Raw genomic sequence first — 22,759 nt, forward strand, 5'->3', positions numbered from 1 at the left:
TCTCCAGCCCTTTCCATCCATCTCCTCCCAGCTTTTTACTTCACCCATCCTTCCCAACTCACCTGGTTTCACCTATCACTTGTCAGCTTGCCTCTTTCCTCTCCCCCACCCCATCCCACCTTATTCAGGCATATTCTCCCTTCCTTTCTAATCATGATGAAGGATCTCAGCCCAAAATGTCAACTGTTTATTCCTTTCAGTAGAACTTGCCTGGGTTCTTTATGGCTGTTATAGCTGGTGGGGGGGGGGGGTGGAGGTGGTACTGGGATAAGCTCCATTTACCCACTAAATGGTAGCGGGAGCAATGGTGTGCATCTCAAATAGCCTCTGACAACCGAGTCCAGCTCCTGGCGTTCACGTGTGGCTTAGCTCCTAAACCCGGCAGAACCGTTTCTACGGAAGAGACAAGGGGCAGAGGCTGGGGTCTTAAAAGCAGTTGTTTTGGGCAGTTGGGGTTTATCTAGGAGAAGGAAAACTCTGATCACAAGCCTCTGCTGCCTTGTGGCTATAACCACCCACGGGGAAAGCTTCAGGAGCAAACCCAGTGGAAAAATCTGGAGCTGGAGTCCATAAGGCAGTCCTACATTGTGTTCAACACTGACGGGCAACTCCCGCGACACCGCTGGTGCCAAACTGTATCGATCTCTGCCGTTCCTTAGGATTCAGCAGCTGTGTGGAGAGGGGTGCCTGAAGCAACAGCGTGCTCTCCATATTGTACTACCCTGGCTTGTGTATCACGCAGGCATCTGGGGTGCAACATCCATGGCGGCCCTGACCAACAGAGAGCCTCAGATGCTGCCTGATCTGCTGTGTTCTTCCAGCATTTTGTGCATGTTGCTGAGAGTTTTTGGTAATGTTTAAGAAGTTATGTTTAGTGCAGAAGAGTCCGTCACAGCCCAGCGAGCCGCCTTGCCCAGCAACCACCCCATTTAACTCTAGCGTTATCACAGCAATTTACAATTAACCTATGAACCGGTAAGTCTTGGGAATGTGGGAGGAAACTGAAGCACCCAGAGGAAACCCACATGCCCATGGGAAGGACGTACAAACCCCTTACAGACGGTGTCAGAATTGAACTGCAAACTCAGACACCCCGAGCTGTAATAGCATCATGCTAAACGCCACGTTACCATAGCTTTAAAATCAACAATCTACTGAAAGAAAGGAGCTGTCGATGTTTTAAATTACACTTGTACTTACTAATTGTTTCATTAAATTGCCATTGTTTTCCCTTTCCCTTGCAGATGAATGGCAGCAGCTTATCTTCTGGAAGCAGTTAACAGCTATCTATAGAGGTGTAAATTTAACATCGCCAATGATGGAAATGCAAAAATGCTGGCGGGGTGGGGGGGGAATCCTCAGCAGGTCTCTCATCTGTGGAGAGAAGAGGTCAGTCAGCATTTGTCTCGAGAGACCATGGATTTTCCAAGGTTGTATGGGAGACCGGCACCAATGTTGTCCAAGGGAAGGGCAAGGGTCGATACACCGGTCGGCACCGTCGCAGAGCAATGTGTGGTTAAGTGTCTTGCTCAAGGACACAACAACAAGCTGAGGCTTGAACTAGCGACCTTCAGATCACTAGATCAACGCCTTAACCACTTGGCCAATGGTCAGTCAACATTTCAGGTCAAAACCCTTCAACTAGACTGAAAAATAGAGGGAAGTCAGTCAGCATAAAGGGATGAGGGGAAAGAGCTGGCAAGCAATGTGGGAGGTGGGGAAGGGGTTTGAAGGGAAAATGAGGTGGTAGGCGGATGGAGAAGGAAGAGTGAAGGTAGTGACAGAGGCTGAGATAAACTGCAGAAAAGGTTTGTCAGAATTATATCTGGTTTGGAATCTACGCATTATAAACAATGGTTGGACAAACTTCAGTTGTCTTCCCTAGAGTGAGACAGGCTGAACGATGCCCTTATAAAATTATGAGACATAGAAAGGGTAGATTGTTATTTTCCTTGTAGCTCAATTTGCCTATGCTTGTTTGTATTCTTATACAATCACCTAATTGTTCAGCGAATTTTCCTGTAATTGTAGTTCAATATGGCTATTCTACAAGTTCGTTGTTATCACTGGAATTTTTTATATATACAAGTTCTAGTTTTTATTTATTCAAGATAACCATGATTTCTTTGATCACTGTTCTTCCAGTGTCTCATGACCCTGCTAGTGGACTGTTTGCCCCACTCCCATCAGAGAGGAGGCTATGTAGCATCCACACCAGGACCACCAGACTCAAAAACAGTTACTTTCGCGAGCAGTAAGGTTGATCAACACTTCCACTCACTAACCAATCCTCCACACCCCAACCACCACTATTTTATCATTTACAGTCAGCCACTCCTGTATCGAGCATCAGTCTATGGACATACAATCGAGCTATCTTATGTATTTATATTTATTGTTTTATTACTGTGTTCTTACCTTACTGGGTTTTTTGTGCTACATCAGATCTGGAGTAACATTTAGTTAGTTGTCAACACTGTACTGGAAATGACATTTTACACTCTTGAATCATTAGGAGACCACAGTGCAGATTGGAAATAACACCTTCTCCTCACTGACAATCAACACCAGCGCACCTCAAGGACGCATGCTTAGCCCACTGCTCTACTCTCTCTACACCCATGACTGAGTGGCTAGGCACAACTCAAATACCATCTATAAATCTGCCAATGACACAACCGTTGTTGGCAGAATCTCAGATGAAGAGGAGGTGAACAGGAGTGACATTGATCAGTTAGTTGAGTAACAACCTTGCACTCAGCGTCAGTAAGACCAAGGAATTTATTGTGGACATCAAGAAGGGGCAAAAATTCGAGGGAACATGTACCAGTCCTCATCAAGGGATCAGCAATGGAAAGAGTGAGTAGTTTCAGGTTCCTGGGTGTTAACACCACTGAAGATCTGTCCTGGGCCCAACTTATTGATGCATTGATGAAGAAGGCATGCCAGCAGGCTGCACTTCATTTGGAGTTTGAGGTTTGGTATATCACCGAAGACTCCAGCAAATTTCTACAGATGTACCGTGGAGAGCATTCTAACTGGTTGCCTCATCGTCTGGTATGGAGGCATGAATGCAACTTTTCCCATTTCTGTGCGAAGGGTTGTAAACTCAGCCAGCTCTGTCATGGGCACCAGCCTCCCAACCATCAAGGCATCTTTGAAAGGTGATGCCTCAAAAAAAAAAGGACCCCCATCACCCAGGACATGCTCTCTTCTTATAATTACCATCAGGGAGGAGATACAGGAGCGTGAAGACACACACTCAACGTTTTAATAACTGCTTCTTCCCCTCTACCATGAATTGACAATGAACCAACCCATGAACACCACCTCACTATTTTTGCTCTACTTACTTAATGTTTAATATACATTTCTTATTGTATAAGAAATAATAATAAATAAGAAATGTACATAATACATAGTTATTATGTATTAATGGCCAAATGACTGACGTTCGTTAGAAACCGTTCAGCAAAGCTTCCTGTCCCAATTAAGCGGCATAATGTCCCAAATAAACAAAAGGAACCTGGGTCATTTTCTCAATTAGTTTTTGTTCTTTAAGAATTATCCCAAATAAGAGGCTGCCCCAATTAGCCTACAGCCCAGTTAACCAGAATCCAGTGTATTTCAACAATCCTTTGGCTAATTGAGGCAGTTGCTTCACTGGACCAAAATGTACTGATCCCAATCTGTCCCAGGTGACTGGAATCTACTGGGTGGCCTTTTAGACCCCCTCACTCACCTTACAAACTCAAGGAAACACTGAGAATAGTCAGCGTTTACCATGAGGGAACATGATAGCCAACTCGGGCACAGTGCAAAATGCAAGGTGCAAACAATTTAAAGTATTGACTGAGCCTTTAGTATTGGCTGGAACACCAAGTTTGAAATCTATTTTGAAGAGTAACACTGATGATAAAGAAAAAAGAATGCAAATTAGAGAAGCAGAAACCAGACTGCAGTCGCCTTGCATTCCACGGCACCCCAATCTGTCAAGGTCTGTGCATTAGCCTTCGCACATTAAACAATTTTAGGTCTTGTGAAGATCAGTAAGTGGTGAAGGGGGGCAGGAAGCCTCTCAGAATAGGTAGACCCCCAGTCCCACCAATAGACAACCCCTTAGGAGAACATCATTCTTGACTTGAGTGATCGCACAACTACTAGCCAAACTGCAATCATTACCTATTTCCCTGTCATCTGCAGAGCATGATGCAAATCCACAGATATACGCTTGTGACTTCGGATCAGTGATCACCTACAATAATCTCTGATGTTCTCCCCCCACCCCACCCATCACCTACCTGGGGGGCAAAGCCAACTATGTGACCAGAGTTTTGGGATAAGAACCAATAGCAGACATCTGACTGCCCCCAAATTCCCTATCTAAAGGTTAAGGTTGTTTGGAAGGCACCAATAAATATTTTGGATTTCTAAAGTTATTTGCCAACCAATCGATTTCCAATTACCAAGCATAACTTTTTAAAACTTTCAATATGTAACACAGTTTATCGTACTTTAACACAGACCATTCCCAGGTAACAAATAGATCACTATTTTCAAGTTTTCCTATACTCAGAAAATGTTTAATTACAAAATGGTAGCTATACACCTTCTGGGCATGGGCTAGCATCCCCATCCTGTAAAAATCCAGTGCCAACAGGTATGCCAACAGAAGCTGCAAACACCTCACCCCTGGCAGAGAAGAGATCTTAGAGGATGGGCTACGCCTGGCGCAGGACAGAGGGCTCTAGTAAACTGCGGTCAGCAGCCTGCCCCAGTAAGGGTGGTGGTCTTAAGAGGGAAAAGAACCATACCTTCACAATATTATAATGAAAGGCAAGAAGCCTTTCCTCTTGTTACAATACAAGATCCTTCCTTGGATCAGAGAGCAAGGGGTTATTATTCTATCAGATCTATCTTTGATAGAACCATCCAGAACACAATATTTTTTTTTAAAATGAAAAAATCTCAAAATCCATGTAAACAAGTTTTACCTTAGAAGCTCCAGCAGTTGAACTTTCTTCCCAAGTAAATTCATATGCATTTTGAAGGAAGACTGTCCTTTACAATGGCCACCAAGTCATTTGGAATGATTCTGAATCAACACAGAGCAAGTTGTGTTCTAATCAATCCACCAGGGAAGACTATTTAAGCAAGTTCCTGTCCCAAGTCAAGCAAAATCGATCAGCTTTTAATCAGCCCAATCAGGTCTGAGCTAAACTATGCTCTTCTTCCTGTCTGAAAACTGGCCTGACAGGATCCTGTTTGAAATAAATACTCAGGAAATAGCTGAAATTACGAGAGACAATACACAAGAACTTCTAAAGCTAGTACATGGAATTAATTTTGTGTTCCATTCCAGCCATTTTCTTATTTACTTCAACAAAAAACGGTCACCTCCAATAAATGACCCTCAAGGGAAAAATACATTAGTACAAAATAACACACACAGAAGTGCTGAAGGAACACAGCAGGGGTTCCTTAAGGTTGCTATAACCATATGTGGTAATGGGGATAAAGCTCCACTACATACAAAACACTCCCAACAGCATGCACCCATGACAACTAAGCCCAGCTCCTGGCTTTCATACATGGCTTAGCCACTAAGCCCGGTGGAACAGTTTCTATTGATAGAAGATGGGCAAAGGCGGGTTACTGGCACCTTAAAACCAGTCACTTCGGGCTAATGGGACTCGTCAGCTGTGGTTGGCAACTCTGTTGTCAAACTTCCGCTGCCTCGCAGCTATATCCACACATGGGGAAGGCTTTGGGAGTAAACATATTGAAAAATCTGAAGCTGGTGTTTCCTCAGGCAGTCCTACATTGAATTCAAATCTGACCGGCAACTCCTACATCACCACTGGTGCCAGATGGTACCAGTCTCTGCTGTTCCTTTGTTTTCATCGAGCTGCATGGAGAGGGGAAGCCTGCCACATGGGTAACAGCTTGCTCTCCATATCATACCACGCTGGTTTGCATATCACATATTCAGTTAGGACACAATATCCATATAGTCAGCCAATACCAACAGAGGGCCTCATAACTCAGAAGTTCAGAGGTTTCAGGGTGAGACCCTTCATTACGACTTCAACTGGTTTCAAAATAAATTACACTTCAGGCTCTTTATAGTCAGATTCTGCCAAAAGAAAGACCACAAGGCACAGGAGCAGAATTAGTCCATTTGTCTCATTATGTCTGCTCTGCCTCATTCTGTGGAAAGGTGTCTCCCAATAAGTAACTTAATAAAAATTGAGCATGTTCTAAAACGGAAAGGAAAGAAAACGTTGGACTGCACAGGTTAAAACTGGCCAGCTCCAGTTTCCACACATACCACCTGATCAACTGAGCATTTGCACCGCCTTCTATTTTTCAGATTTCCACTTTCTGCATTTAAAAAAATAAAATTCATGACAGAAAATTGGAGAAATACAGCCATTTCTAAATTTATGAAAGGGATGTTCCCTCCCCCCCCAAAAAAAAACACATATTGTTTATTGAAACTTCATAATTCAAAAAGGTGAGGCAAAATGGATTTAAAACCCCATGCAGGGTGAGGCGAGGGGCACACTGTCCATTATAGTTGGAAAGTAAATCTACAAGGCAAGAAGTGAAGGGCTTTATGCTTTAATCAAAGGAGATCCTGTTCTGAGGGGTCTCAGCCTGAGAAGTTGACGGTTTACTCTTTTCCAAAGATGCTCCCCGACCTGCTGAGTTCTTCCAACATTTTGTGTGTGTTGCTTTGGATTTCCAGCATCTGTAGACTTTCCCATCCAATGACAATTGCTCTTTACATGATCAGTAAGGGATCTCTTCCTTTACACTTGCTCTGGTAGTTCATTGGATTCTAGGGGAACTAGCTGGAAAAATTCAAATTAAACAACTGGAACATTAAAACACCATCTTTTCCCATCCATTTAATTACAGGATTCACTTTATTTACAACAAATGAGATCAACCACCACTCAAATGAGACTTGCATAGTATTGCAGAGAGACTACTAGAAGAAACTAAAGTCAGACCAAATCAACACACACATAAAATGCTGGAGGAACTCAGCAAGTCAGGCAGCATCAATGGATACGAATAAACAACCAACGTTTCAGGCCGAGACCATTCATCAGGACTGGAAAGGAAGGGGGAGAAAGATGCCAGAATAAAAATGTTCGTGGAGAAGGAGGATAGTTAGAAGGTGATAGGTGAAGCTGTATGGGTGAAAGGCAAAGGACTGGAGATGAAGAAATCCAATACAAGACGAGAATGGACCATAGGAGAAAGGGAAGGGGAGGGGGACCCAGATGGAGGTGATAGGCAGGTGAGAAGAGGTAAGAGGCCAGAGTGGAAATAGGGGAGGAGAGGGGGAGGGAATTTTTTTTTAAACCAGAAGGAAAAATCAATATTCATGCCATCGGGTTGGAGGCTACCCAGACAGAATCTAATGTGTTGTTCCTCCGCTCGGAGGGTGGCCTCTTCATGGCACAAGCGGCGGCCATGGATTGACACATCGGAACATGTCAGAACGGGATCAAAAGACATCTTCCCACGGGTTATTAGATTGTGGATAATCCACAGCCCAACTCCATTTCTCCTCCTTTCGGCAAGTTGAGGCACATTTAAAACAGGCAAACTTGTTACTGCCCAATCAGTTTCATCTCAAAGTGATGGAAGCAGTCATCTGGTGAGTTGCCAAATAGTATTTTCTCCAAAACTAATCTACCAGCTGATACTGAGTTTGGGTTTTCTCAATTGGCTCCAGACTTCACCACAGACTTGGTTCGGACATGGGACTAAACAGCTGAACTCTGAGAGAAAAGGTAGAACATTCTAATTCAGGGGTTCCAACCTGGGGTCCAGATACCCTTTGGTTAATGGTAGGGGTCCAGGGCATACAAAACGTTGGGAGCCCACTCTAACTGGTTGCGTCACCATCCGGTACGGAGGGGCCACTGCACAGGGTTGCAAACTCAGTGTTGGGCACTAGCCTCTCCAACATTGAGGACATCTTCAAAAGGCAATGTCTCAAAAAAGTGGCGTCCATCATTAAGGATCCCCCCCCCCCCCCCCCCCAGGACATGCCCTCTTCTGGTTGCTACCATCAAGGTGGAAATAAGAAAGACGAAGAAACACACTCAACGTTTCAGGAACAGCTTCTTCTGCTTCACCATCAGATTTTTTTTAAATGGACAATGAAGCTAACTCACTTTTTTTTGCTCTCTTTTTGCACTAATATAGTTTTATATATATTTCTTAATGTAATTTATAGTATATTTTATGTATTGCATTGTAATGCTGCTGCTGATAAACAACAAAACTTCACACTATGTGCCAGTAATATTAAAGATAATCTGATTCTGAATGAATAATCTTGATGCCTGGGTAGTATTGATCCATGAAAAGCACTGAGGAACATTGATAATAGAAAAGGAAATGCACTTCACCGATTGCTTCAACCTGTTTCACAACTCCGATCACAATAGCTACATACATTCTATTTCTTATTTTGAAAATCTCCCTTCACACCCTTAATAGACAATAGACAGTAGGTGCAGGAGTAGGCCATTCAGCCCTTCTAGCCAGCACCGCCATTCACTGTGATCATGGCTGATCATACACAATCAGTACCCCGTTCCTGCCCTCTCCCCATATCCCTTGACCCCGCTATCTATAAGAGCCAAGTCTAAGAAATTGAACATTTTGTAATTGCCAATTGGCACAACACCTTAGATCATTATTGTGGGGAAAGTTCCGGAAGCACATACTTGGGTATATATAAAGGAGTGCTCCCTTATAGTACATAGCACAGTGGCCCTTCATCCCACAATGTTGTGCTGACATTTTTAACCTATTCTAATGCTTCCCTCCCACGTAGCCCTCTACTTTTCTTTCATTCATGTTCCCAAGAGTCTCTCAATTGTTCAGAATCAGATTTAGTATCACTGGCATATGTCGTGAAATTTTTTAGCTTTGAGGCAGCAGTACATTGCAATACATGATAAAACAGAAAAATAAAGTAAATCAACTAAAGTATATAGATCGATACTTTGATTCCAAAAGAAATCACAGTGTCGCAGTAGCATTACCAGTCCACAGATATAAATATTAGAGAAGGAAGGATAAAAAAATAAGTCACCTCAAACAGTCTAACAGGAGGGGATCATCACTTCCCCAGCTTTAGGTTGACTCATTATAGAGCCTAATGGCCAAGGGCAAGAATGACCTCATATGGTGCTCTTTGGAGCAGCACAGTTGTCTTAGTCTGTTACTAAAAGTGCTCCTCTTTCAGCCAAGATGGCATGCAGAGGGTGACAAAAATTGTCCAGAATTGCCAGGATTTTCCATAGGGTCCTTTGTTCTACCACAGCCCCCAATGTGTCCAGTGACTCCTGTAATACAGCCAACATTTCTAATCAGTTTATTGAGCCTGTTGGCATCACCCATGTTGATGCCATTGGCCCAGCACACCACCTCATAGAAGATTGTACTGGTGACAACAGACTGGTAGAACATGTGAAGAAGAGGCCTGCACACTCCAAAGGACCTCAGTCTCCTCAGGAAGTAGAGGCGACTCTGGCCCTTCTTGTACACACATGTATATTAAATAGTTCAATTAAAAATAGTGCAAAAACAGAAATAATAAAAGTAAGGAAGAGTTCATGGGTTCAATGTCCATTTAGGAATTGGATAGCAGAGGGGAAGAAGCTGTTTCTGAATCCCTGAGTGTGTGCCTTTAGGCTTCTGTATCTCCTTCCTGATGGTAACAATGGGAAGAGGGCATGTCCTGGGTAATGGGGGTCCTTAATGATGGATGCCACCTTTCTGAGGCATCGCTCCTAGAAGATGTTTTGGACATTAGAGTCTAGAACCCAAGGAGGAGCTGACCAATTTTACAACTTTCTGTAGCTTTTTTCAAGATTGTTCCTAAAGTATTCACCTCTAACACTACCCTTGGCAGTGCATCCCATGCACTTACCACTCCCCGTGTAAAAAAATCCTACCTCTGACATAACCCCCCCCCCCCCACACACACACACACTCAACTCTGATCACCTTAAAGTTATACCTTCTCATTTTAGCTCTTTCCACCTGAGGAAAAAGGCACTTTTGTCCACATGTTCTAAGCCTCTTCTGTAGCTTTGTCCAGTCATCTCTCGTGCTCCTTCACTCCAAAGAGAAAAGCTCTAGCTCACTCAACCTATCTTTATAAAACATGCTCTCTAATCCAGGCAGCATCCTGGTAAACCTCTTTCTAAATCTTCTACATCCTTCCTATAATGAGGCTACGATATTGCTATTGGTTGGTATTACTGGCGGTTGGTAATGGGGATGAGCTGCCATTACCTATTAAATGCCTCCAAATGACATACTTCTGACAACCAAGTCCAGCTAACACACACACAGTGCTGGAGGAACTCTTCAGGCCAGGCAGAAGTCCAGCTCCTGGCCTTCAAGTGTGGCTTAGCTACCAAGCCCAGTTGAACCATTTCTATTGAGAGGAGAAGGGGCAAAGGCAGGTAAATTGGCACCTCAAAACTAGTCATTTCTGCCAGGTGGGGCTTAGTTGAGCCGCCATGATTGGCAGCTCATCTAGAAGGAAAACTCTGATCTCAAGTGTTACGAAATTCCCGTAACTGGATCACTTACCAGCAAAGATAGAGAGGTCCGTTGAAGTCTGATTAAAAGTATTTATTGATAAAGGGCACAAAAAGAAGATTACTGCAAACATACAGATAATATACGTCGTCAATACTAAATCTAAGCGCGGGTATAATAATAACCGATAAGAAATAACTCTATCGTTGTCTGGGGATAATGTATTGTCCGATGGAAAGACAAGTCACTATCAGTTCGTTCAAGCTGCAGCGTTGTTGGGTTTAAAAGTGATGCGGTTTAAACTTGCCCAAGTCTTTTATGATGCCAATCCGTTGAGTCAGGGGAGCGGGTTTCCCCGTTGTTAGCTAAAAAGCCGTTTTCCATGGTTTCAGCCACCAATTCCAGCCACGGAATTGAACGCACGTGGCTTGGTTTCCGATGACCATCTGCTTTTACGTGGTCGCTTAATGTTTCTTCTGGTGCGTCCGAGGAGTTGTTCCTACAGCCCCTCTTTTATTCTGACTCGCAGGGTCATAGATGTCATTCAGGTTGGGGGTGATGCAATCTCTCCCTCAACCAGCCCACTTTGCCCGAGGGCATTCACGTAGCAGAGCATCTCAATCCACAAATCTGTCTCCAAGAGACAATGGCCATGTCCTGTAGCTTTACATCGCTATGGGGGGGGGGGGGGAGAAACGTGACATCCTGCACGTCTCCCCCTCATGTCTTGGGCCCCCCGTTTGACTCAACCCAACAGTGATCTGGCGATTCTCACAAAGGAGGGGGCTACGGACATAACATCTGCTGCCTTGTGCCTAGACCCACTCGTGTGGGAATGCTTTGACAGTCCTACGATGAGTTTGATGCTGACTGGCACCGTCTGTGCCTCTGCCATTCCTTTGGGTTCATCAACTGTGTGGAGAGGAGGAGTTTGCTACATGGCACCAGCTCGCTCTCCATATGGTACTGTCCAGGCTTGTGTATCTAGACAGCTAGGACACAACTTCAATGGGCACCCCTGACCGATGGAGATCTCAGAATGCTGCCCTTATAACATTGCTCTTAAACAGCCTTGCTCCAGAATTCTACAAGTCCCCTTAGTTAAAGTTCTCAATAGTCAATTCAATCCTATCAAACCCTTTTTAATGCTCCTTTGTGTCTCTAGTAGAACATCCTTTCATCTTTAACAATAAAAGGGGGTAAAAGTTGTGGACCAGACCATCTTGAACACACAGATACTACATTCTTCCTTTGTGGCCAACCAGTCTTCAAGCAAGAGAGGGTTGTTGAATCACACTTGTGATTCGATCCCCACTATCCCTCAAAATCTATTTAACTTTCGATTTGCCATTGACAGCAAGGCCAAAGTAAGATGAACCTGCTCTTCTACAACGCATTTCACAGCACAGGCTGGTATTGATGAGCAATTTCTACTGGCCAGTATTGTTGTGCGTGAAGTGAGAAAGCCAAACCGTCAAGTTCTCCCCTTCCTGCACACTGATATAATCCAAACGACCATACGATACAGGAGCCGAATTAGACCATTTAGCCCATTGAGTCTGTTCACCTTAAAATCATGATTTATTATCCCTCTCAACCCCATTCTCCAGCTTCACCCCGTAACCTCTGACATCCTAATTAATCAATAATCTTATCAATCCTTGCTTTAAATATACCCAATGACCTGGCCTCCACAACCATCAGAGGCGATGAATTCCACAGATTTGACACACTCTGGCTAAAATTAAAACTCATCTCTGTTCTAAAGGGACACCCTTCTACTCTAGTGACAGGCAGGTGTACAGAAGTGAGATCATTCAGTTGGTTGAGTGGTGTCACAGCAACAACTTTGCACTCAACGTCATTAAGACCAAGGATTGACTGTGGAGATCAGGAAGGGGAAGATGGAAGAACACATACCAGTCCTCATAGAGAGATCAGCAGTGGGAAAGGGTGAACAGTTTCACATTCCTTGATGTCAGCTCCTGAAGATCTATCCTGGGCCCAACATACTGATGCAATTACAAAGACACGAGAGCTGTTTATTTCATTAGGAGTTTGGAGGTAATTTGGTACATTACCAAACACTCTAGCAAATTTCTACAGATGTGTGCAGTCAGCATTCTAACTGGCTGCATCACCAGCTGGTATGGAGAGGGGGAGTCACTGCACAGGATCAGAAAAAGCTGCAGGAAGTTGTAAACTCAGTCATGGACACTAGCCTCCCCAGCATCAGGGACATCTTCAGAAGGTGATGCCTTGAAAAAGTAGGCATCCATCATGGCAGGCGCTTTTATCATCAAGGAGGAGCTTCAAGACCCAACTCCACGTTTTAGGAACAGCTTCTTTCCATCCGCCATCAGATTTCTGAACGGACTATGAACCCATCTATACTAGCTCACTATTTTTGCACAACACATTTTATATACTGTATATTCACACATGTACATACATCCATACGTGTGTGTATATTTTTATATACACACACACAATCTCTCATAACTATAGTTACGTTTGTAGATTCTAAATGTATTATACTGCACTGCTGTCACAAAACAACAAAAGTCACAACATGTCAGTGATATTACACCCAATTCTGATTCTGTGGCTGTGCCCTCGGGTCCTAGACTTCCCCTACTACATCCTCTCCACATCAAGTCTATCTAGGCCTTTCAATGTTCGATGGGGATCTCATTGAAACCTCTTACTCTTCTAATCTCCAGCGAATACAGGTCCAGAGCCATCAAACTTTTCATTCCCTGGATGATGCCATTAACCTCCTCTGGATCCTCACCAATGGCAGCACATCTTTTCTTAAGGGGCCTAAAACTGCTCACAATAGTAGTAATAAATCTGAACACTAAATATACAACAGCACCAAATACCACTCGACACCAACCAAGAGGGGCAATAAACTGGCAATGGGGCCACAGCATCAGCTTTGGGAGCAGTTATTACCCTTCAAATATCAGGTGGATAACTTCACTCACCTTAACACTGAACTGATGTGTGATGCCACAACTTATGGACTCATTCTCAAGGACTCTACAACCCATGTTCTCAGTGTTATTTATATACTTTATCATTTTCTGTTTTGTATTTGCACAGCTTGTCTTCTTTTCTACATTGCTTGTTTGTCAATCTTTGCAGTTTTTCTTTGATTCTATGGTATTTCTTTGTTCTACTGTGAATGCCCACAAGAGAATGTATCTCGGGGTAGAATATGGTGACATAAACATACTTGGATAACAAATTTATTTTGAACTTTGATACACAGTGGAACAGAGAGCAGATTTAACACCATGAATATGCAAACAACATACTCAAATCACAAACAAGAGAAAATCTGCAGATGCTGGAAGTCCAAGCAACACCCAGGCACACAAAATGTTGGAGGAACTCAGTAGGCCAGGCAGCATCTATAGAAAAAAATACAGTCGACGTTTCGGGCCAAAACCCTTTGGCAGGACTAGTAAGCTGTCTTGTGTATTTATATTTGTTATTTTTATTACTGCAGGGTTTTTTTGCATTGCGGCAGATCTGTTGTAATGATTATTTTGTTCTCCTTTACACTTATGTATTGGAGAAACCGTTCCCACTCGACTGCGCGGGTGCGTGACCACGCAACGACAGAAATGCTCCCGCTGCTGCTGGAGCTTTCCTTTATATGATGTTTTATTGAAGTGCCTCACAGTTTTCAGGACGTGCTCAGAGCAACAGTGGGTGTGTGCAGCTGTTTAAACAAAAAGGAACGTTGCCTGGAAATGCCATTAAACCATCTTGAATCTTGGACAAAGCTATAAAAGACATTGTGGTAATTTGACTCTTTAGGAGCCACAATCACTGAACAAAGGACAACACTTTCTAAATTTGGCAGTATTACAAAGTTTGCCAAAGTTGTTGATCCCATGCACACCTGCACATGTGGGCTGGCAGTTTGTTAATTACAGACAGTAGCATTTTATAGCAGTGCTTACTCAATCAGCAAGACTCAATAGCCGCTGCCTGGAAGTAGTGTGGGGCAAGAGGAGCAAAGCCCGGTTTACCTATACTGCAGATTTCTTGACAAGGACAGCACTGGTTATGGGAATATATCATTAAGAGGATCAAACATGATCCACTCCAGAGCAGGTTGTAAATAGGCTGAGTAGCCCTTATCCAAAATGCTCGGGGTCGGAAGTGTTTCAGATTTCCAAAGGTTCAAAGCTTCATTTATTGTCAAATCGTGTATCCATATACAACTCTGAAGTTTGTCTTCTCCAGATAGCCACGAAACAAAGAAAGCCTGTGAAAGTCAGAGAAACACCAAACCCACTCCCCTCCAAACAAAAAAAACAGCAAACCGATCATTAACCCCTCCACAAAACCCCCCTTCCCAACACAAAAAGAACTTCAACCCTCAAAAAAAAAACCAGAACATCAACAACCCTCGAACACCCTCTGCTCACACAACAAAACAGAGAAGAAACGGGCAATAAAAACAAACACAGAATATATAATGAGATAGCTTGGGATTGCCATAATTCCAAACTCTGAATTTATGTGCTACCTGTAAGCAGTCTGTCTTACACTTGCTCATCAGACATATGTACTTAAAAAGTATTACATATTGTTAATATAATAATAAGTGCAGGGCAAAAGCAGCCTTGGGAGAACACCTGAATCAACTGTTGAGCAACAAGCAACGGTAGGCCTTCAGTGTCCATCTGCAATGCCGACTTTTGACGAAAAGATTACAGTACATTTTTTGTATTTTACTTTTTTTTAAAAAAAAAAGTTTTAAGTATAAAAACAGACTTCTTGTGTTGGATTTTTAAATTGGCGACAATCTTGGCAATCTCATCAACAACTCTCTCTGCTGCTTTGTGATCAGCAGATATTTTATCACCCCAAATCTTTAAAAAAGTTACTGCTGTGCCTTTTCTTAAATTTCTCTAACCAGTCTGCTGAATATTCACGATCGACTTCGATTTTCAGTCTGTCGTGACAGATCTTTGCTTGTTTTATGATCAGCATGTCGTTAAAGGACACATGTTCACTCTGACACAAACGGATCCACTCTTTCAATACACGATCGAGATCTTCATCTTTCCACTTTGTGCAGTGCTTTTTTAAAAATCCTTCATTAACTTCTGTTCGTTACACAAGAGGTCACTTCTCAGAACTGTCTATGGGAACTTTTTCAGCTACCACTTGGAATTTTCCATTTGTGACATCATGTCAGCGCTCAAAAAAAAATTAGGACTTTAGAGGCTTGCCAATTTCGGATTTTCGGATAAGGAGTACTATATCAATGAGACTAGGCTATTTAAATGGTTTGGCATGGACTAGATGGGCCGAAGGGCTTGTTTCTGTGCTACTGTTTTCCATGACTGTACTCAACCTGAATTATTTTTTTAAATAATCAGCTAATGTGATCTCTACTTTCTTAGAGTACTGAAATTCTCCTCAATTCTATCCACTGTTTCAGGTGAGCTTACTGTCATACACACCTCGTTCGCACAAAGCTCAGCTGGTGGTGTAGTGGCATCCGCACCGGACTTGGAGGCGAGTGGTCCTGGGTTCGAATCCAGCAGGCTCCTTGCACGCTTTCCATCCATTGAGTGTTAAGCTAACAACTGGGCCTCGTTAAAAACAGAGAAACGTTGAAGAAACCGACAAGGTTGCCGCCCGATGCGCCACAGCGCGCGGAGAGGAACAAAAAAAAAAGTTCACAGAGTTAGAGAGATCAGCTTTATTTAAAGCGTACAGTGAAATGCTTCAAACCAGCGAGGGTGGTGCTGTATAGCTCGCAAGTGTTACCACACTTCCAGCACCAACGCCGCACGCCCACAATTTACTTACCCTGACCAGTGTGCCTTCGGATTGTGGAGCCCCCAACACAACACACGTGGTCAAGGGACAAAATTACAAAGTCCTTGCAGACAATGGCAGTAACTGAATAGACTGCTATAAAGTCATCACACCAACTGTTACACAGCTGTGCTATCTGTAAAAGGTATACATGGTAAAAATAAACACAAAGCGACAAACTCTAAAATAATGGATTGGAATCTCAAGGTAGTAAACATCTACATACTTTCATTATAAATTTACTTTGTACTTTGGTGCAAAGCACAGTTATAACCATATAACAAATACCGCACGGAAACAGGCCATCTCGGCCCTTCTAGTCCGTGCCGAATGCTTACTCTCACCTAGTCCCACTGACCCGCACTCAGCCCATAACCCTCCATTTCTTTCCTATACACCTATCCAATTTTACTTTAAGTGACAATACCGAACCTGCCTCTACCACTTCTACTGGAAGCTCATTCCACACAGCTTCCACTCTCTGAGTGAAGAAATTCCCCCTCATGTTACCCCTAAACTTTTGCCCCCCTTACTCTCAACTCATGTCCTCTTGTTTGAATCCCCCCTACTCTCAATGAAAAAAGCCTATCCACGTCAACTCTATTTATCCCCCTCATAATTTTAAATACCTCTGTCAAGTCCCCCCTCAACCTTCTATGCTCCAAAGAATAAAGAGCTAACTTGTTCAACCTTTCTCTGTAACTTAGGTGCTGAAACTCAGGTAACATTCTAGTACATCTTCTCTGTACTCTCTCTATTTTGTTGACATCTTTCCTATAATTCAGTGAACAGAACTGTACACAATACTCCAAATTTGGCCTCACCAATGCTTTGTACAATTTTTACATTACATCCCAACTCCTATACTCAATGCTCTGATTTATAAAGGCCAGCATACCAAAAGCTTTCTTCACCACCCTATCCACATGAGATTTCACCTTCAGTGAACTATGCACCAGTATTCCTAGATCACTCTGTTCTGCTGCATTCTTCAGTGCCCTACCATTTACCATGTATGTCCTATTTGGATTATTCCTACCAAAATGTAGCACCTCACACTTATCAGCATTAAACTCCATCTGCCATCATTCAACCGACTCTTCTAACTGGCCTAAATCTCTCTGCAAGCTTTGAAAACCTACTTCATTATCCACAACGCCACCTACCTTAGTTGTACAAACGGAGGTAAAATGAAATACAGTCAGCCATCCCTATCCACCAGGGACTGGTTCTCGGACCCCGCAGAAACCAAAAAACGCAGATGCTCAAGTCCCTTATATAAAATGGCGTAGTATTTGCATATAACCTACGTACATCCTCCCGCATACTTTAAATCATCTCTAGGTTACTTATAATACCTAATACAATGGAAATGCTATGTAAATAGTTGTTACACTGTCTTGTTTAGGGAATACTGACAAAAAAAACTACATGTTCCTCTCGCTCACAACACAAGCAGCGAACGAACAAGATGCAAGGCGAACAATGATCAAAGAAGGAGTAAAACTTCTAATCCCTGTACAGTAGTTGTTACACTGTCTTGTTTAGGGAATAAGGACGCTGTGGAGGAGGCTCAATAATACCAAAGTCAGGAACTGTGGAGGTTGAGGGCTGGGGATCTTCAAGCACTGAACGTCGAGACTTCAGAATTGCAGATGCTTCAGTTAGAAACGTTGTTATAGGGAGCTGTCTCTTCTTTTTCTTTGCATCATCAAATCTTTCAGTGGTTGTCGGCATGTTGTTATCCCTTGGGTGTCACAGAGGCTTCGCTCCATCGAAGGATCGAACAACAAGTGCTGGAAGAGCACTTCTGGGTTTTCCCGACTTGCAGTTGGTTGAATTCGCGCATGCGGAACTCGCGGATACGGAGGGCCGACTGTATTACTGTGACAACTTCAAAAGAGGTAGAAGTAATGGTTCTGGAACATTGTAGCACTGCCGGGAAGGGGGTGCAAAAGAGTTGACTGGCTCAGAAGTCAGATAGCAGCGGGGAAGCAGCTCGAGTTTTCCCACATATTGGAAAACTCTGATCTCAAGCCTCCGCTGGCTTCCCCTCTCATGGAGAAGGCTTTGGGAGTAAACCCAGAGGGAAAATCCAGAGCTGGGGTCCGTAAGGCAGTCCTACATTGAGTTCAACACTGACTGGGAACTCCTGCAACACCGCTGGTGCCAAACTGTGTCGGCCTCTGCCGTTCCTTTGGATTCATCAGCGTGTCAACAGGGAGGAGTCTGCTGTAAGGGCAACAGCTTGCTCTCCATATTATACTACCCCGGCTTGCGCATCACATAGAAAGGATCCATAGTTGACCGTGACCAACAGAGAGGTGGGGGGGGGGGGGGCCCTCAGACAAATTGTCTTCAGCATCAACCATTTCAAGACTGATGCCCAGTTGTGACAATTTTCATCACTCAAGGATACAGAGGCTATTCACCTCCCTCCTTATCCCAGCCGCTCGCTACTACAAGACATTCCAATATTGAATAGTTTGGATAACAAGTGGCAACTGTGAGCAGCCATTATAATCTAACCAAGCCAATTAAGTACAAGTACTGTCTGTCCAGATTTGAATGCAGGGACTCCCTGCTTTACAAAAATCCGACTTTACACAAATTCTCCCAAACTCCACTCTCAGCTGTAGTGTTCTAGCAAATTTCTACAGGTGTATCGCAGAGTGCATTGTGACTGGTTGGAGATGCCTGTGCACTGGATTGGAAAAAACACACTGCAGAGAGTTGCAAAGCCAGCCAGCTCCATCATGGGCACTAGCTTCTCCACCATTGAGGACACCTTCAAAAGGTGGTGTTCCAACAGAGCATCCATCACTCACCACCCAGGACATGCCCTCTTCTCATTGCTCACATTAAGGAGACATACAGCAACCTGAAGACACACACTCAACATTTAGGACCAGATTCTTGCCCTCTGTTAACAGATTTCTAAATAGTCCATGAACACTACCTCACTATTTTGCTTTCTTTTACACTGTTTATATTTTTATATTTCTTATTTAACATTTTTTTATACAAAAAGCCTTGCTGCTACCACAAAAGAACAGAGTTCATGACATATGTCAGTGATAATAAACCTGATCTGAATCAGAAGTTCTTCTCCAGATCTGCTTGTAAGAGCTGCCATTCGGGAAAGCAAAGCTGCTGTTCCTCAGCCTGTTTGAGTTATTGTTGAAGATGAGGGATGATGTGGAATGTGCGCCATCTGATTAGCAGGAGGGATAACAAGGTTGGGCTTGAGTTTTCTTTTGTTCGAGAGAAGACGGTGGGGAGAACCGGCTGTAGCATACAATCTGGTGGGAGACCTGTTTGTTTGAGATGGATCGCGTGCGACGTTCGGAGGATGGCGTATGTTTTCACACTGACCGAGGGCTCAGTCCATGAGTGACAGAGAAGTTCAAGATGAGCTCCAACTTGTGCACATTTGACTGTTTAATTAGACTGGGCCCTTTTCTTTTTGTTTTTTTTTTTACTAACTCTTGAGTTTAAGACTCATAAATATAATTCCTTTAATCGTATGAGGTGTACCGTTTGTTATGTCATGGCATTAATTTGTAACAGGGTAGCAAATGTCACAAACCAAGGTTTGGTGGGATCAAGCATACCTCAATCACGTGGGGCCGCAGATCGTCTTCCCTAGATTTATGCAGCCAAGGAAAGTGGGGTGGTTTCATATATATTTCTTATTTAACCCTTTTTTTAAAAAAAACCTTGCTGCTACCACAAAAGAACACACTTCATGACATAAGTCGGTGATTTAAAACAAAATGCAATCTGAATCAGAAGCTCTTCTCCAGAACGCAATGTAGAGATTGTCCAGAGAATGAGAGTGCTTTCCCCAATCCCTCCTTGGGGTATGATCAAATATTGTAAACCCCAAACCACCTCTCGTTTGTGCACAACAGTTACTGAACCTCCATTCATTTTCTCGCTAGTCTTTTCCTGTCAGACAAACATTTGTCACTGTTCACTCGCTGGTACAACCCCATCAGCTACACTGACTGTCTCCGGTCTGATCTTTGCAAAAGCAGCCACTAAAGACCATCATGGTTAAAGGTTTCACATTACACACAAGACAGAAGACAAATTGTGAATGGTAGTTTTACAATTCTGTGGGAAAACTGTTCACGTCCAACTTAGAAAAGAAACCATGTGCAGGAAGGGGAACAAAATTAGAATCAGATTTATGATCACTGACTTCGATTAATTTAAATTTCTTGTTTGTGTTAGCAATACAGTGCAAAGACAAAATTACTATAAACAACAAATAGGGTCTTAGCCCAAAAGGATAACTGTTTATTCCCTTCCAAACATGCTGCCTGACCTGCTGAGTTTCTCCAGCATTTCGTGTGTGTGTTGCTCTGGCTGTCCCAGCACCTGCAGGATCTCTTGTGCTTATAAATCACAAATATAGTTCAAAGCAACGGAGATAATGAGACAGTGCTCAGCAGTCCACGAGCCATCCAGACATGGGATGGTGGTGAGTCATTCAGTAGGTTCAGACTCCCGTACCTGCTCCCTTGCCCAGATGGTGAGGGTCCTTGATAAAGGATACCAATGGATTGGGGGTGCTGGGGTGGGTAAGAGGGGAACCACAAGTAGAAACTATAATCGGTCTTACACTGGCATTGTCAAGATCCTAACATGGGAGATATGTTGATGGCTTTTCCACTATTGGTGCAACATGGGTCTGGTTTCTCTGTGGGGTGAAGAAGGCATTAAATGCTTTTCTTCCTCCACACATGCTGCCTGACCTGCTGACGTTACTGATTTTAGATTTCCAATATCTCCAGTGATTAACATTTTGGAGATGCATTCATGTTTTGAGCAGGACTGCTGTGTAGGACAGTGTTAAATGATTGAAGCAAAGAAATTGAAAAGATTTTAAATTAAAAAACACTTATAAAGCATTTGAACAGTAACTAGCTGGAATACATATGAAAAAGACTCGTTACCCTCTGGAATAATTCACATTGAACATACAAGGGTTTCAGTTCAGCTGGACTGCCATAGAGGTGGAAATGAAAACCAAAACTTCAGGAAAGATGGTGGTATCTTCTGTATCTAATAAAGTGGCCACTGAGTGTGTTTGTGGGGTTCTGCTGCCTGTAGCCCATCAGATCTTGACATGTGTATTTAAAGATGCTCTTTTGCACACCACTGTTGTTACACGTGGTTGAGTGACTATTGCCTTCCTGTCAGCTTGAACCAGTCTGGCCATTCTCCTCTGACCTCTCTCATTAACAAGGCGCATTCACCCGGAGAACTGCCACTCATTGGATTTTTTATTTGCTTTAAGCACGATTCTCTGTAAACTCTAGAGACTGTTGTACGTAAAAAAAAATCTCAAAGAGATCAGCAATTTCTGAGATACTCAAACCACCCCATCTGGCACTAACAATATTTCCACGGTCAAAGTCACTTGGATCACATTTCTTTCCCATTTTGACGTTTGGGCTGAACAGCAACTGAACCTCTTGACCATGCCTGCCTGCTTTTAGGCACTGAGTTGCCGCCACATGATTGGCCGACTAGATAGTCACATTAACGAGCAGGTGTACCTAATAAAGTGACCACTGAGTGTGGATCACTACATCGAAGGAAATAGACCTCATGCAGGAAAATGGGACTACAGGCCATCAACAGAAAAAATGAACAGGTTCTTTTTATACATGTCTGGAAGCGCAGTTGAAAGTATACAGAAAGAACATGTAATATGACCTTTCACAGTACTGTAATGAAGGGTGTCTAAAGCACACAAGAAACAATAATTACTAAAAGTGGGGGAAAACTAGTTCTGCTACTCATAGGAAACTTGTGTTTAAGTGCATTTTAATAATAGTACAGACACTTTGAGGCATCCATTAGATAGAAAGTACATTTATTACCAAAGTACGTATGCTGTCAGTGTGTGCTACTGGTGAACTGGCATCCACACCAACTTTGGGGTGAGAAGTCCCAGCTTCAAATCCAGCCAGCTCCTTGCACGAGTTCCACCTGTGAGCATTGAGCATCGAGCTGGCAACTCAGCCTTGTAAAACAGACGAACACTAAAAGAAACGGCAAAGTTGCTGCCCGATGCGGCAATGAGGCACAGGAGAATTTAAAATTAAATGTGTGCAGTATACAACTCTGAGATCCGTCTTCCCACAGATAGCCACGAAACACCATGGAACCCATTCAAAGAAAATACCAAAACACCGAGGAGACAGCAAAGCACCAGATTGCTCAAAAAGAAAAACACACAGCATCAAAATGTAAATCACAGGTTCCAGTCATACTAGTAGTAGAATCATTTTGAAAGTAGTAA

At 43.1% G+C, this 22,759-nt stretch overlaps 1 protein-coding gene across 5 annotated transcripts in view; it reads right to left on the minus strand.

The window, feature by feature from the left end:
* si:zfos-943e10.1 (GRAM domain-containing protein 2B) overlaps positions 1-22,759 on the minus strand; it is a 110,730-nt gene that overhangs the window by 31,462 nt on the left and 56,509 nt on the right. The window contains exon 1 of one of the 5 annotated variants that reach the window (XM_059991090.1): positions 16,080-16,655. The exons of 3 other annotated variants lie outside the window; for them this stretch is intronic. In XM_059991090.1, the coding sequence (XP_059847073.1) occupies positions 16,080-16,183 (104 nt within the window). In that variant the 5' untranslated portion in view covers positions 16,184-16,655. Of the gene's footprint in view, positions 1-4,994; positions 6,197-16,079; positions 16,656-22,759 lie in introns of those variants that run through there. One more of the 5 variants, XM_059991091.1, reaches the window with a different exon arrangement.

Source organism: Hypanus sabinus, chromosome 16 (genome assembly GCF_030144855.1).
Source record: "Hypanus sabinus isolate sHypSab1 chromosome 16, sHypSab1.hap1, whole genome shotgun sequence".
NCBI lineage: Eukaryota > Metazoa > Chordata > Chondrichthyes > Myliobatiformes > Dasyatidae > Hypanus > Hypanus sabinus.